The sequence below is a fragment of the Sphaerodactylus townsendi genome, linkage group LG02, assembly GCF_021028975.2.
Source record: "Sphaerodactylus townsendi isolate TG3544 linkage group LG02, MPM_Stown_v2.3, whole genome shotgun sequence".
Lineage (NCBI taxonomy): Eukaryota > Metazoa > Chordata > Lepidosauria > Squamata > Sphaerodactylidae > Sphaerodactylus > Sphaerodactylus townsendi.
In genome coordinates, this window is record NC_059426.1 from 59,608,825 (window position 1) to 59,625,363 (window position 16,539).

General features: G+C 44.5%; 1 protein-coding gene across 2 annotated transcripts in view; it reads left to right on the plus strand.

Moving 5' to 3' along the window:
* The first annotated feature begins 1,518 nt into the window (after positions 1-1,518).
* TFCP2L1 (transcription factor CP2 like 1) overlaps positions 1,519-16,539 on the plus strand; it is a 78,790-nt gene continuing 63,769 nt past the window's right edge. For both annotated transcript variants that reach the window (XM_048487012.1, XM_048487013.1), the window contains exon 1: positions 1,519-1,651. In XM_048487012.1, the coding sequence (XP_048342969.1) occupies positions 1,590-1,651 (62 nt within the window). In that variant the 5' untranslated portion in view covers positions 1,519-1,589. The remainder of the gene's footprint in view (positions 1,652-16,539) is intronic.

Below are 16,539 nucleotides of genomic sequence, written 5' to 3' on the forward strand. Positions count from 1 at the left end.
GGTGATTCTTTTAGAATTCTTCCAGTCTATGTGGAGGCAGACAATGGCAAACCACCTCCAAACATCTCTTGCCTTGCAAACCGTATCGTTTTGTCATAAGTCAGCTGTGACTTGATGGCACTTTCTACCATTCTTTATAGGGGCAGAAAGTTATCTGGTTGAACAGGAAGTTCTCCTGTTTAGAGTTAACCAGGGGGTTTCCTGACTCTTTGGGGAAAATAAATACAATGTACAGCCTCTCCCCAAATTCTGTCATTTCACCAGGCCCTCTGCGGGCCAACTCTGACCTGGGAAACTTCCGGAGATTTGGGGTAGTGCATGTGGAGGGGAGAATTTGGGGAGGGATTTCACTTGGAATCTATGGTAAACCATAAAGATTGCCCTCCGAGGCTGCCATTTTCTTAAGAGGAAGTGACCCCTGTAGTTTGGAGGTCAATAATGCCAATGGACCCCACCTTAAGCTTGGCTACTCTGCTCCAAGGGCTGCTGTTTCTGAAGCTATGAAAATATAACTTTGCCATCCTAAGAACATTTTCCTGGGAATAAACTCTGTTGAGTTGAGCGGAGTAGGATTTTGTGTAGAACTGTAGGATTGCTGTTTAAGTGTGCAATCACAGGCACATTTAACTGGGAATAAATACCATTGGACAGGTTCGCTGTTCCGTAAATGGACATGAGTGTCATCTGATTAAATGACTTCCTATGGGAATAAACTGCTTTACTTTTTAAAATGCCTCTGGAGTGCTGTTTAATTTTATTCCTTGACAGACCTGCACATCTGGATACAGCACACATGTCTGTCTTTTTATGTTCCCAGGAAGATTTTTTTCTCTATGGCCACCTTGATGAAATTGATTTTAATGTTTATAATATTTATATTTTTATATTGTATTGTTTTTATATGTTTTTATTGTAAGCCATCCTGAGTCCGAGTTTGGCGGGATAAAAATGTAATAAATAAATAAATAGAATAGAATCACCTCCTGGGAGTTTATGGTGGATCCCCCACCCACCGTTAGATGCGCGCTCCTCACAGCAAATACCCCAGGGTCCCACTACACCAGCAGTGACAACGTAGTCACCCCGATTCTGCCCCTCCTCTCACCCCTCAGCGCGCGTCATTTTGGATCCTGGTCGGAAGTACACTTTTTTGAAACCCAGCCCCGAACACAGAGCAGGGGTCCCCTCCACTTTCACTTTTGAAATGGGGAAAGGGCCTATGTGTACTTTTGCTCAAAATAACTGCGGGATAGAGAAGATTTGGGGGGGGGGGGTCTTGTGGGCCAGGTAGCCTTGCTACGAGGAAGCCTTCCTATGAGGCAACCTCTGCTCCTAACGACGTTGCTAAAGCTTCGCCTCTGGTTTTCCACCTGCACAAGCAGACAGTAAAAGGCGGGCCAGAAGAGGCCGGCAGCTGACCTCAGCGCCTGGGAGCGGCCAAGCGGCGGGTCACGCGGCGGGCCCATAAAAGCGCGCGGAGCTTGCCCGGCTGCGGAGCCTCGGCTTGACTTTGCTGGGTCTCGCGCTGGGATTTTGTTGGGCGGGCTGCGAACGGGGTCGGCGAAGAACGACACAACAAGGAGAGAAAAATGCTGTTTTGGCACACGCAGCCGGAGCATTACAACCAACACTCGACGGGAAGCTACCTGCGGTGAGTGGGTTCTAAACGCCAGACCAGCAGCTGTGGGTGGGGGGAGACTGCAAAGGGGTGCTGCTGCTGCTGCTGCTGCCCCACTGGAAGACTTGCGTTGCCGCTGCATGGGATTGGCGGGAATGCCTGAAAGCTGAGCCAGGAAAGAGCCCCGGCGGCTATAGGAGCGCAGGCTCTCCGCTTGTCCTCCCAGCTCTTGCGCTTTCGGGAACGGCTTGGAGGAGTCTTTGGAGCCTGAACGGGAGGAGAGAGAAGTCAGGTCCCCGACCGGTCCCTTGCTTGTTGGGGGCCGGTGTAGAGAGCCGGGGCGGGCTTCTGTTTTTCGCATAGGGGTTGGAAAGACGGGACGACGCTTCTGCAAGGGGGCAGGACACGACCCCAGGACCAGGCTTGGGAATGATGGATCGGGCACGAGGTGCCACTGTGGGAGCGTTTTAGAGAGCTGTGGTGTTGCGTCCAAAGTTGTGACAGTGACGAGTTGTCGGATATCTTCGCTGATGTCTCGTTGGAACGAATTGCGGCGTTTTGCGTGTGTCTATTACGGGCGGCGGCCGCACACGTTGGGGCCCTTTTCGCATCTGAACGTATGTTTCGTGCTCCAGCGCTGAGTCCCGAGTAACAGTGCGCAGGAAGCGGCTCAGGTTTCGGCGTGGGTTCTCCTCGTGATGTGGCTGCTGCGACCGTCCTGTGACATTGCGGGGGCCCCGCGGTGCAGCTGTGGAGGGACTGGTTCTCCTCGAGGGGCTTTTTGCGGTTTTCCGCTCAGCGGTGGAGAGATCTTTTTTCTGTGTAGGTTGTACGGATTGTCCATTGAGTTTTGGAGGTGTACCAGTAGTTCAGCAAGAGAAATTCTGCAGATTGTAAAGAGTCTAGCAACTGCATCATTGTGTGCTCGGTTTCCTTTAAAAAGAATAAATTACCTTTTAGATATCCTTTGATACTGAGGATGACTAAAAGGTATATAAGGTTGTGTATGTATGCATGGGTAAAAAAATTAATAGAATTGTGTGTTGTTTATGTAGAGATGGTCTCAGGAGGATAGTTGTGTTGGTCTGCAGTAGAAAAGCTAGATTCAGTTCCAGTAGCACCTTAGAGAGCAGTTTTTGGGATGCAAACTTTCAAGAGTCAGAGCTGCCTTGTTTCTGCTTGAAGGGAGCTTTACTGCTCAAGAGCTTATTCCCAGGGAATCTTGGTGGTCTCTAAGGTGTGACAGTGTTTCAGACTAGCTATTCTACTAACGTGGAGTTAGGTTAGGGTACCTCCAAACTGTAAAATAAAACACGAGTCCAGTAGCACTAAAATTAACAAAACATATTCTGATTTACTAAATCTTGTGATGCTGGAATAGAGACTTACAAAGTCTTTAAAGTGACACTGAACCCCTGTTTTATTTTGTGCTATGAACTAACACTGCTACTTCTCTCTAGTTATCAAAATTGAATATGCATTTTCCAAACTTTATCAACTCATATTTCAGGAGGAAGAGTTTAAAGTCTGTGTTTAATGACTGAATTAATAACTAGAGTAGCAGTTGTTCTGGATCAAGACAAAAAGTAAAGATATGATGGTACTGAGCAGGTCCAATGATATGCATTCTTAGTTATGAGCGTGATGGAAGATGGACCTCTTTAGAGCATTTTATGTAGCTCGGATAGATTTGGGGGTGGTTTCAAATCACTCTTTTGGGGGGGGGGGCAGTTGAGCTCAGGCTTTGTTGTATGCTGACCATGGAGGTAGGTGGAGCATTGCAGAACCCCAAACAGAAGTGACCTTAGTTGACATAAGTGCAGCAGAAGTTGATATAGGTCGTTTCCCCACTTACCATCGACCACCCTTTGCTGCGCGCTACTCTCAGCCCGCGTCATTTCTGGCGCGCTCCTGGGCTTTCCCATGACCCTGTGCTCTGCGCGGGGTCATCAAAAGGTGCTGTTTTGAGGAGCGCCAGGAATGACGCGTGCTGAGGGGGCGCAAGAGCGGCAGCGTCGGGGCGGCTGCGTTGTCACCGCCCCTGTAGTGGGGAGTGCCGCAAGACCCCGCACTACTTGGCGAGAGTAGCGCGCAGCAGATGGTAAGTGGGGAAATGACCATAGTCTCTGGGTGACTAACAGTAACTCTGCTTCTCAGTACCTGTGTTTTCCCCCAGGAGCAATTTTGGGGAATGGGGTTTACATGGAGCAAACTGCAGGGGAGAAGGATTGAATGAACTTTCCACTACTATTGCTGCTTTAGCCAAAGCAAATTCATAGCCTCTTTCCCCAACTCATAAAACTGTTTTAAAATAAAACCAATGAAAGATACAATCTCAGGGCTGAATGACTCTGTATGTGTGAGATATTACTTTTACTTAGCTAAATCAGTTTGGATCCAGGTAGTCTAGACTGTGGGAAAAACATCCTCCAAAATCACAAACAGAAATTATTGTAGTACTGTGAAGATCTTTATCCTCATGCTAGATTTAAAAAAAATGGGATCAATTTCTTACCAAATTCTATGGATCGGAGTTGGTTGTAGAGTTTGACAAACTGCCTTTTTCTATTTATTTCCAGTCACTTTTGCCACTTTCAGCTGAATATTTTGCTTCCTAAAAAGCTCTGAGTTACAGCTTTTTGGCTGTTTTTAACCCTGATCATATTCCTGACATTGAAAGGGTTTTAAACTGTCACCAGAAACTGTTTATGGCAAAATTGTGTTTCTCCTGAAATTTATCTGCTTTCATAAAAATCAAAGAAACATAGAGTTGGAAGGGATCACCAGGGTCATTTAGTCCAACGCCCTGCACAATACAGAAAATTCACAACTACCTTCCCCCACCCCTCCAGTGACTCCTGCTCCATGTCCAGGGGTCCATGCCCAGATGGCCAACCTGACCTGGAGGAAAATTGCTTCCAGACCCTAAAGTGGCACTTGGCATTACTCTGGGCATGTAAGAAAGGGCTACAAGAACTAAATATGGACATAATCCTTCCTTGCTTCCCCCTCATTATCTGCTTCAGTTCACAGAATCATCACTGCTGTCAGATGGCCATCTGGCCTCTGCTTAAAAACCTCCAAAGGAGAGTCCACTACCTCCCAGGGAAGCCTATTCACCTGAGAAACGGCTCTGTTAAGAACTTCTTCCTAATGATAGAAGTCACTGTTGTCTATCAAAATACGTAAAACGATATAACCAACAACATACTGAAATATGTAATGCTACAACATAAACCTTAGTTCTAGTGAAATATATAATGTAATATAACCAACAATGTATCATCTTCGTTTTAATATTAACCATAATTATTGGTTGTGGTGGGTTTTCCGGGCTGTGTGGCCGTGGTCTGGTGGATCTTGTTCTTAACGTTTCGCCTGCATCTGTGGCTGGCATCTTCAGAGGTGTATCACAGAGGAAAGTCTGTTACACAATGTGCCTAGTGAGAAGGGAATGTTTTATTGGGGTATAAATTGTCATATCCCCAGTTGGGAAACCAATCAGTAAGTGTTTGGGTAGAACTTGCTATGCAAAGGTGTGGTTGATAGTATAGTATTGCAGGCGAAATATTAGGAACAAGATCCATGGCCACACAGCCCGGAAAACCCACCACAACCAGTTGAATCCGGCTGTGAAAGCCTTTGACAAACCATAATTATGTTTACTAATTAAGATTTGACACGAGTCTGTTATGGTACACTGTATATGCTAATCAAGGTTAATATTATTACATTCACTGATTGAAATCCATCAGTACTACTAGAACTTGCAAATGGCTCAATGGCATTCTTTTGTTGTGGAATTCCACCTCTCTTTACTTCAGACCTCGCATATTTATGCACCTACAAATAATTCCCTCAGGTTCGGAGAGGCCCAGTTCTCAGTAGGAGAAAAACTGCATGGGTGGAGGGAGATTTAACCCTTTCCCATCTTAGATGGACTCCCTGGAGCTGCGAAAACCTGTTCTTAAGTGTCTTTTTTGTTTCCTCTTCCAGGACAAAAAAAAGAGTCCTGTTCATAATAAGGAGGCTATACATATGATGCAGTAACTACTGTGTTTCGAATATTTCTGTAGTAAGTTTTTAACATTTGCTGTGCCAATTGCTTAAATTCCTGGCTTTAAATTTGGTAATGTACTCTTACATATATATTTTTTGAGACCATTGTTTGGGGTTTTGCTGAGAAAACAAGTAGAGAATGTAAACGTCCTCTGTAGAAATGAATTATCTAGGTGAATGAAAAAACTGGGACTCTGTATTTGTCTGCTTGGATCTAAGATATTTACCTTTCACTAAAGTAGATGAGTAGATGCTTGGCTTTGATTTTCAATGAGGCTAGAATAGGTTATTTTCTTCACTGATGCTGGTAGAGAGATTGTCAGTTCAGTCTCAAATTCTTTTGACTGTTTAGTGGTCACAGTTAATATGCTGCCCTTCCAAGTGGTTAGCCTTGCAAAGGTAATCTAAATTGTAACAAATATTACCTTTTCTAAAGTTATCAGCTCAGTTCACTTGAAAGTGAAATTTTTGAGTAAGTATTTGAAAATAGTATCATTGGCTTTTAAAAACGTAAGCTTGCGAAGTATGTTAAGGTTAATAGGAGTTGAGCTTTAATCCAATGCTTTAATCATAATTTGCTGCAAATATCCCCTCCTCCAATATTTTGGAATTAATCTTCTTCAGCTCAGAAAGGTCACAAGATAGTCTTATTTATTTATGTTACTTATGATCTGCTTTTCTAACTGAGACCCTGGATCAGACAGGGCAAATTGAACTCAGCTGCTAGACTTTGCTGTCAGGTCTGGAGTTAACCTGGCTGTCAGTTGATGGGTTGACTTCTCTAGCTTTTCAGTTAGCCATTGAGGGGAGTTCCCTTAAGGCTGCAATCGTAAACACATTAACTAGGAAGTAAGTCCCATTTTGTTCAGTGAAATATACTGCTGGGCAAATATTGTGCTGCATGTATAATTTGTCCTGGCACTTCCTGTGTGGCTTCTGATCTTTGATTCTTTTGCCATTTGTTTATGTAATACTTTATATTCCAGTTAAAATGCTTGTTCTTAAGAAGTGATTTTTTTAAAATGCAAAGATCATTCTTCCGTATAAATTTGACTCCCGTGGTGCTGCTAGCCCACTTGACGCAATAGGGGTGTGGCAAAGGCTTTCCCAGGGATGAGTCGCTGTTAGTCAGCTTTCACTCTTGGTTTGTGGGGAAGTGCGTGGTGGCCTGGGTGGACCTTTGACTTATGCCATCCCTATGGAGGGCTTTCCGGTGATTGGGAAGTATTTCAAGCTCTCTTCCCTCTCTGCACCACCCAGGAATCTAGATTGGGCTGCCTGCCAATCTGGCTAAGGTATCTTTATAATAACTTAGTGAATCTTCCTGGATGGCCCCTGAAATTTTACAACCTGGCTCTTTGGGTGGGACAGGGCAGGGAAAGCTATGGAATTACAGAGTTGGAAGGGGCCATACAGGCCATCTAGTCCAACTCCCTGTTGAATGTAGGATCAGCCTAGAGCAGGGGTGTCAGACTCATTTGTTGGTCTAGAGTGTCCGTGGCCCATTATGCATGGAACACTTACGTTGAGCTTGTTGTCTGCACAGATCCTGTTCTCCTTGCATGTCTCAGTTTACACTGAGGAGGCAGCCCTCAGCCTGCAGTGCAGTTTGTCTGCTGAACTCTGCTGGGTCTCTGCTTCTCCTGCTTCTCTTAACTACACCCATCAGTAGCCTTAAAGGCACAGAGCTGATATTCTCTTCCCTACTCCCTTCTGCTCCACACACATATGCACACACACACACACACACACTCTGCCGCCGTCGCAAGAGAAGAGAAACTTGTTGTAAAACAGGCTCTTGCCTGAAATAAAGTTTTAAAGCCCTCTTAGCCATTGGAGAGGGCAGAAGCAAAGTGGGGGAGGTGGGGTGGAGCCAAAAGGATGCCTACTTGTACTGTTCCTTTCAAAACAGTATTTATTGTTACTTTGTACTGAAAGATCAATCTCTCAATATGTGTACTTTAGAGAAGCAGGAAGGAGCTGGCAGCATGGAGGTGGGCCAAGGGGAAAGGCTTTGGGACACCTGGCAACTGAGGCTGTGCAGTGCTGAGGCTGTGCTGGTGGAGGGGAGGCTGAACACAAGCATTAGACAGAGATGGGGGTGTGTTCTCCCCCCTGCCACTATACAATTGAGAGATTGATCTATCGATCTCTTGATCAGTGACTTAGGGAAGCAGGAAGGAGCAGACAGCATGATGGAGCGGAGAGTGGGGGGAAGGTATGCAAAGTGGTGCGAGGAAGTGGAAAGGTTGGCCATGGGCGAAGGGAAGAGGCAAAGCTGTGCCCACTGGCAAATCTATCTTGCTGTGGTGGCAAAGCAGGATTTAAATTGTGCTATAAGTGGTTTCGCTTGCCACAAAGAGAGTGGAAAGTGAAAGTGTGGCTCCAGAAAATACATCTGTACAAGAAATCTTGCTGCGGCGAACACTTTCCACTATGCAGTAAAGACTTTGTCCATAATCAGCCCTTGTTAAATTTTCATCCAGCCACTGCTTTAAGACTGCCAGATGGAAGGAGCTCCCCACCTCCCTTTAGTAGCACCTTGGGATTAATAAGATTTTGGGGTATAAGCTTATGAGAGACGTATCTTGAAAATCTTGTTGGTCTCTAAGGTGCTACTGGACTAAAATCTAGCTGTTCTCCTGCAGACCAATGCAACTGTTGAATGAAGGCATTTTTTTGTGAATTCTTCTAGTTAGTAACTTGTTAGCACTTGTCTGGATTTTTAAAAAATCTCATTAATTCCAAACTTGCACAACTTTTGAATAACAAGTCAGCACGCGATTAAATTAATATGAAATAAAAGTGGTTTGGTTAAGTTACTTTCAGCTTCCTAACTCAGTTTGAAGAACGACAATATTGTAGCCTGATAGTATTTGCTTTTAGCACCAAACACTTTGCTCCTGATTTCATTTTGGATAACTGGTTATTAGCTGCCTGAGGCAACCCTTTTTTCAGTAGTTGCCTGAGTATATTGGAACTCTCTTCCTTATGATGTTGACACCCACTTCTTTGGTCTTTGTGGAGGCAATTGAGCAAAATTGCTGGCCTTTTCTTAATAAACACAATAAGACTGTGATTGCTTACTGGTTTATTTTTTGTGTTGATGTTTCTATTTGTGGTTCTACAGAGTTTATAAGTATTTGTGACAGGATTTAGCTCCAATGTCTTGTGGAAGCTTGGCTATATAATTTCAATAAATGAATAAGAAATAAAATACTATATGTTTATTTATTATTTAGATTTCTGTTCCTCTCTCTTTGATCCAGCAAGCTCAGAGATACTTCCAACATTGTACAACAAAAACAGTTACAATATAGAATACATAGTCTTAAAAAACCCTAACCTGGGGTGAAACAATTTAAAACTTAAACATTGAAATATTCTCCCCAACTCCCCATATTACAACTGAGACCAAAGGAAAGCCAGTTAAGATAGAATTATGTCCCACCCTCAATTTGAGGATACTTCTATAGAAGGTCCCCAGATGTCCTTGGGGTTAAAGGGAGAATGACCATTGGTAGTTACCTGTGAAGGGTCCTTCTCCTTTGAACAGAAGACATCTGCCCTCCCAGGTCATCATTCTCTCTCATAGTAACACTGGGCAACTGTATTGTTATACATATTTATACGGTGGTCTTGCTTCCAGTTCATATTCTATATATTACTTGAGCAATTTCTCTTTCTTCTCTGGAGTTAATGTTTGTTGTCAGTTGAGATTACATGAACTTCTATTTGAAGTCTCCAGAACTGGGGAAGAAGGGACGTGTCCCAGCGACATCACAGAAGCCAGAATTTGATCCTGCCTCCCTGATTGGTCAATGGGGAAAAACCCTGATATCCTCTTCTGCTCAAAGGAGTGGACCCCTCATGGATATGCACCAATGGTCGTTTCCCATCTCAGAGCTGTTAGTGTGTCATAATGTATACCGCTGGAACATTCCCTTTGCAATTTCACAGGACAGCAGAGTTTCCTCAGAGACTGGACTGGACTTAAAAACACTTCCAGCGATATGGTTTTGGATAGCCCAGAGGATTAACAGACATGTTTGTGATTTAGGACTGTACTGTTTTAGGAATCATCATGAGTGCTAAATAATAATAAAATCTGATAATTGGAAGTCATCCTTCAGCACTGTGAGAATGTGCTGCAGCCTCTGGTGTCCAAAAGCCACATCAGAAGTACTGCGGATGTTGAATTTATAATGCTTGTCCACATCACAGCCCTGCAGATTTCTTCCCCTGACACATTCTTCACAAACACCACATTTGTAGAGGATAAACGTACCAAGTGGAAGGTGATACCTGCTGGAACATGTAGTCTCTGAACACTGCACGCTTTGGCTATGCAGCTCCTCAAGCATCTGCTAATGGCTACTTTAGACATCTCAGGACCCTTGTTTAGGTTGGAGATTGCTATGAACATCTAATCAGATCTGCAGGAGGCTTGAGTCCTGATCAGGAAGGCCTTAAGACACCTTCTCACATCCAGGTAGTGCCAGTAGACCTCCTTAGGGTGATGTGGTTCAGGGCAAAATGTTGGTAGGTATATTTCCTCTCCCCTATAAAAGGCAGAGTTTGCTTTAGGGATGAACTTGGGTCAGGCCACAGAACAACCTTGTCCTTGTGGAATACACAAAGGGATAACTTCACCAACAGGGTCCCTAATTCCAAGACCCTTTTGGTGGAGGTTATCACAACTTGGAAAATAGTTTTCACCTGCAGATGCTAAAGGGAGATGTAGGGGCTCAAAGGGATGGTGTGTCAGCACAGGCAGAATTGTGTGCAATTTCCAAGTGGGGAAATTATGCCCCTGAGGACTGTCCTTGAGCAAAGCCCCTTTTAGGATCCTGTGGATATGCAGGTGGGTTCAAAAGGATCAGCCTTCCAATGCTGGGATGACAGTTGCTATTGCTGCAGTTTGTCATTGGCGCGTAGCAGACTGAGGGATAGTCCTTGTCTCCTCTTGTAAGAACCCTAGTATGTCGTTCATCTCTGAATGGAATAGTGACACTTCCTTCCTTCCAGATCACCTGACAAAGACCTTCCATGTGGAAGTGCTTCTCAATGTAGCTGCATGCCCTGCCACTGTTGCTGTTAAAGCTACATTGTCAGTCCTGATCAGAACGTGGCAGCTGATCAACTGATGCTTGAAGTGCAGTAGGACTAGATAGATATCCAGAGCTCTAGACGGTTGATGGGAATGAAGAATTTGCACAGCACTGTATCCACCAACACACCTAGATGCTCCAGTTTCTGGCAGGGAATTAAAGACCTCTTGACACAGTTGACCAAGAATCCATGACCCTCTAGGAACTGGACTGTATGCTAAGTATCAAGAATGGACTGGTAGAAGGATAGGGACCAGATCAGAATATCATCCAGATAGGGGTAAAGAGTCCCTTCCCTCCTGCCTGAGTTGAAAAACCAGGTTGATGAAAATCTTGGAAAAGACCCCGATAGCCATGCAAAATTGGAAGAAATGGTGACACAACTTGTAGAGATGATCTCCTTGGTCCAACTGTCTGTGTTGAACTAAGCCTCCTGAAACTACAATAGCGATTCCCTACTGGTAGACTTCTCGTGTCATACTTTGGAAAAATTAAGAGTCCTGCGGCAGCAGGTCTCTTAGGAGGAAGAGAGGCCAATGATGCTCCAGCTGCCATCTTGTTGATGCTGGCTTTTTCACGCCGTTTTTTCTCTCAAAGATGGTGCCTACCCTGGCTGTTGTTAGGAGCTGCAGACAAGGCAGCCCTATCGGGGAGGTGTCCACTGCTTGTCCCCTTCGGTGATTGCCAGCAACTGGAGGGGACTGAAGCTTGTCTTCTGAAATGAAATAATCGTCCCTCACTGACTCCATAGCCTGGTAGTACAGCAAAAGGAATACCACTGTCTTAGGCTCGAGAAAGGCATCGAAGTCACCACACACCATGGGGGAAACAGCTACAGACGCTCTCACTCCAGGAGAACAAAAAATGGAAGGAACATGCAAAAAGGCAGAAGGGAGATGATAGCACAGTGAATGAAGTAGAGAAGTAAGAGCTAGAAGCTTTTCGATGACTAGACAGACTAATGGAAGAATAAAAAACGAGTACAGGCAACAAAACAACAACTCTTGCTGGAGGCAGGAAAGAACTGGGGGAAAGGTGGTGTGTCTCAGGGTCATTATAGAAGCAAAAATTGGATCCTGTTTCCCTGTATTGAGCCTATATAGTGCCCGGGGGCATAACTGGCTCTGCATGCCCCCCGCGCCTGGCCCTCCGTGCCCCACTTACAGGAGCCAGCAGGGAGGGTGGGTCTTGAGAGGGCAGGGCTGGAGGGATGGGTGTCGCGATGGCAGGTTGACTCCTGGAGTGGCCTGCTGTCACGGCTCCCTGGCCTGCAGGGAGGTCGGGGGTGGGGCTCAGGGTGGGTGGCCCAGGCAGGCAGCTCAGGCGGGCATGGAGGCAGGCGGGGCCTTGCTGCCTCCCTGATTAGTCAGTGGAAAACACCCTAGTGGGAAACACCTCAAGCTCAAAGGGAGGATGCTGCATTTTGTAAAGTTCTAAATTCTGTGCCTCTCTTCATCTCTGGGTCTGATAGACCTACCCAATTTCCCTGAAAATAAGGCAGGGTCTCATATTAATTTTTGCTCAAAAAGATGCGTTAGGACTTATTTTCAGGGGATGTCTTACTTTTTTCCATGATTTTGCGCCCCCTCACATGACCAGTTCAGCTGCGCCGGGGAATCTGTAATTAGTGCTTATTTTTGGAGTAGGGCTTATATTTTAAGCATCCTCCAAAAATCCTGAAAAATCATGGTAGGGCTTATTTTCAGGGAAACTGATAACTACTGGCTGTTGCAGATATGGAAGAAAATCAACAAGTGCCATTAACATTTGGTTTAAGGTGTCTCCATATGGTTTTGTAGAAATTATAGTGATTTAGTTTATGTTGCATAGATGATGTAAACTTTGCCCTGATAATGACAACCTTGATTGTAATTATGTAATTTTTAATTTGTCTCTGTGAATCTTTTTTGTCCATAATTAGCAGCTATTTAAAGATTACCCATGGGTCAATAGTAGGATTGCAGAATACCTATGTGGTATAATGGGCAAGGCATCTAGAACTAAGGATACCAGAGTTCAAAACTCACATACATTGCCCAATGCCCTTGAATTAAAGCCATGATAAAAATTTCTCACAAATAAATGTATTCAAAACCTATTTGTCTCTAAGGAGACTGTAAGGGAAAAAAACTTTATCTGCTAAAGTCTGAGCCATTTATCTTCAGCATTCCTGAGAAGAAAGATGGTGGTGAGTTTTTAGAAAAAGTTCAGAGCTGAACTAAAGAAAGAACTAATAACAGCCCATCCCAGTAGACTTTTTGAACTTGAATGGTTATACCAGCTACTATAAAATGACTTTCATTGAATCCTTAAAAGTTCTGTCAAACATGGCAACATTTCACTAAGTGTACAGAACAAAAATTAATCCCTGTCCAAAATCATTCAATGAGGTTCATGTCAGAGTGGGAATTTGAACCCCGTTTTCCCAGATTCTCCTATAACACCTTAACCATTATGACTGTCCTTGGGAACTGTAAAAAGAGAGGCATGAAAATGGTGGTTGGAGTGTGTTGAGTGAGCATTCCAGAATTTTTAGCAACTGTCTTGAGACTCTGGTTCAAGCATCTGAAATTGTAAAAATCTGAATGGACTCAGTGTATGTCAAAGGCTTTCATGGGTGGAATCAACTGGCTGTTGTGGATTTTCTGGGCTGTGGGGCCCTGGTCTGACAGCCCCCCCCCCCCAACATTTCACCCACATCTATGGCTGGCATCTTCAGAGGTATGTCACGACCCTGGAGAAAAACACATCTCACTGTGACATACCTCTGAAAATGCAAGCTATAGATGTGGGTGAAACGTTAGGAGCAAAAACTGCCAGACCATGACCACACAGCCAAGGAGGCCCACAACACCCACCTGAATGGACTTTTTGAAAGGCCAAATCCTACTAAACTAGGGTTTTTCAACTGGTGTTGTGCAGAGAAGGGCAACAAGGATGATTGAGGGACTGGAGCACCTTCCCTATGAGGAGAGGCTGCAGCGTTTGGGACTCTTTAGTTTGGAGAGGAGGCGGCTGAGGGGGGATATGATTGAAGTCTACAAAATTATGCATGGGGTAGAAAATGTTGACAGAGAGAAATTTTTCTCTCTTTCTCACAATACTAGAACCAGGGGGCATTCATTGAAAATGCTGGGGGGAAGAATTAGGACTAATAGAAGGAAACACTTCTTCACGCAACGTGTGATTGGTGTTTGGAATATGCTGCCACAGGAGGTGGTGATGGCCACTAACCTTTATAGCTTTAAAAGGGGCTTGGACAGATTTATGGAGGAGAAGTCGATTTATGGCTACCAATCTTGATCCTCTTTGATCTGAGATTGCAAATGCCTTAACAGACCAGGTGATCGGGAGCCACAGCCGCAGAAGGCCATTGCGTTCACATCCTACATGTGAGCTCCCAAAGGCACCTGGTGGGCCACTGCGAGTAGCAGAGAGCTGGACTAGATGGACTTTGGTCTGATCCAGCTGGCTTGTTCTTATGTTCTTATGTTCTTCTTATGTTCTTATGTTGTCATTCACCAAATGCAGATTGTAAGGTATTGATATGTAGAGTTCTGTTATATACTTACACATCGTATAATATGACTATCAGGCGAGCCCTTGGGCTGGGCTGGCGGCAAAGCTATGCAACTAAGTCATTCTAAAACAAACAAAATTACTTATTTAAAGCACTTCAAGGCGGCAGCTGGCAATATTTCACTAGTGGTGGGCTGCACCAACATGGGATGCTGTTGCTGAAGACTTAAATGATATCTGCACCTCTATAAAATTCTTGGTTACCAGTTTAATAGTGATGGGGAAAAACAAATCAAAGGGTATATTGTAAGAATGGAAGCTAAGGAAACAGTGAGGGGAGTGTGAGCTGGAGGACTGAATTAACCATGGGAATCTAGGTGCTCATCTCAGAATTTCCATTCCCATATAGAGATGTTTAACTTCGAAATATTGATGTACTTTCCATTGAAAAAACCAAAACAGATAATTTGGGGGAACATTTTAATGCACGCAGTACTTATTTTCCTGTCACGCTGAAACTGCTTCTACAGATTTAAGAACACTAAAACCATCATTTATTACTTTGCATACAAAATTGTGCTACTTGGCATATTTATGGAATTTAACAGTATAAATGTCTTTGTTTTTTATAAGAAAAATTGTGAGTATATCTAATACTTGAGAGAAGATCTTGGAGACCCAAGGTCAAATGCCAGTTCTGCCATGGAAACCTGCTGGCTGACCTTGGACCTGCTACGCACTCTCATCTTAACATTTGACAGGAAAGTTGTGGGGATAAGATGACAGAGAGAAGAATGCTGTGAGTCATTTTGGGTGTCAGTTGGAAAGAAAGTTGCTGTACAAATGAAGCAAATGAGAAAACAGGCCAGAATGAATCTGTTCAAATGGAGCACCAGATCCCAGTTGGTAGGATACAAATTCTTCCATTAAGGAATCTTTTCAGAAGGGCTGCAAAAATGACTCAGAGTGGTACTTTAAGGTGGTTACACCATTCCTGCAACTTTGGAACTACCATTTGCTATTACAGTGTGTAAAGGTATCACCACAACCATCAATTATCTGTGCAATCATTGGGATGTTTGTCAGGAGAGAACCTAGATCTCTCCATTTTTGTTTCGGAAAAGCTACCCCACCCCGGTCTGAAAGCAATCATCTTTAAGAACAAAATGTATGGTCTTCATAATACAGGTATTTAAGGTGTTGGTAATAATGAGAGTTGGCATTAAATATAATATTGTGATTTCCTCTGTGATATTCTTAGTCATGTTATAGGAGGCAGGTGAGGTGATTATCTCCATATTGTAGAAGGAGGCTGAGTAAAAATGGCTTCTTAAATCCTCCCAGTAAATTAATGACGGAAATTGGGCTTACCCTTGGACCAGTGGCGTATCGACACAAAATGGAGCCCGAGGCAAGAAATGAATTTTCCGCACACACCCCCCCCCCATGGAGCCCAGGCGCCGGGGGGGGGGATTCCCCTTGCCCGACTTGTTGCCATTCCAGCCAGTCTCCCCTGGGCTCCATCTCTTTCCAGCTTAGGCCGGAGGCCCTGCGAGGAGCCTGCCTCCTCCTGCGATATTGCCGCGTCGAGCTGCAGGATTCCTGGCCTCTCCCTCTTCTTGCCCAGCCCCTCTGTTCTCGCTGGGGCTGTCTCTGGGCTTGCTGCAACTTCCATACTGGTCTCTGGGGTGGGCTGGGTCGCTCCACTCTTCCTCCTGCGGTGGACCCCATGGCCTTGGGTAAGTTCAGTGCGGCCTTGAAGGAACCCCAGGTGAGAGCCAGGGAGGGGGTGACTGCTCCCAGCCCCAGACACCAGGGAAGGAGGAGGGGTGTGGGGGTGATTTTTTGCCCTACCACATGACCAAATGGTCACTGCTGGGGACATTTGCCCCCACATGTCCCTGTGGGCAGTACACTCCTGTCTTGCACTAAGTTCCCTGACTCACCCCTCCTGCTTTACTAGACATTTAAAAATAACTTTCAGTGTCATAGAACCATAGTTTCTTTTAGTGGTTCATTGCCAGTTGTTCAATGTACATATTTTACAAAATCTCAGTAATATTTTAAAAACTATAATTTGTTTAAGGGCCAATCTACAGTTGATGTTTAGTTGCATGCAATTTTCCTTAACTTTAACATTTCCGAATTCAGTCACAGGATCTGCAGTCTGTAGTGGGAGATTGGTGAGGTCTTTTAACTTTTTCTGATGGTTTATCTGCCAAGAAGAATATG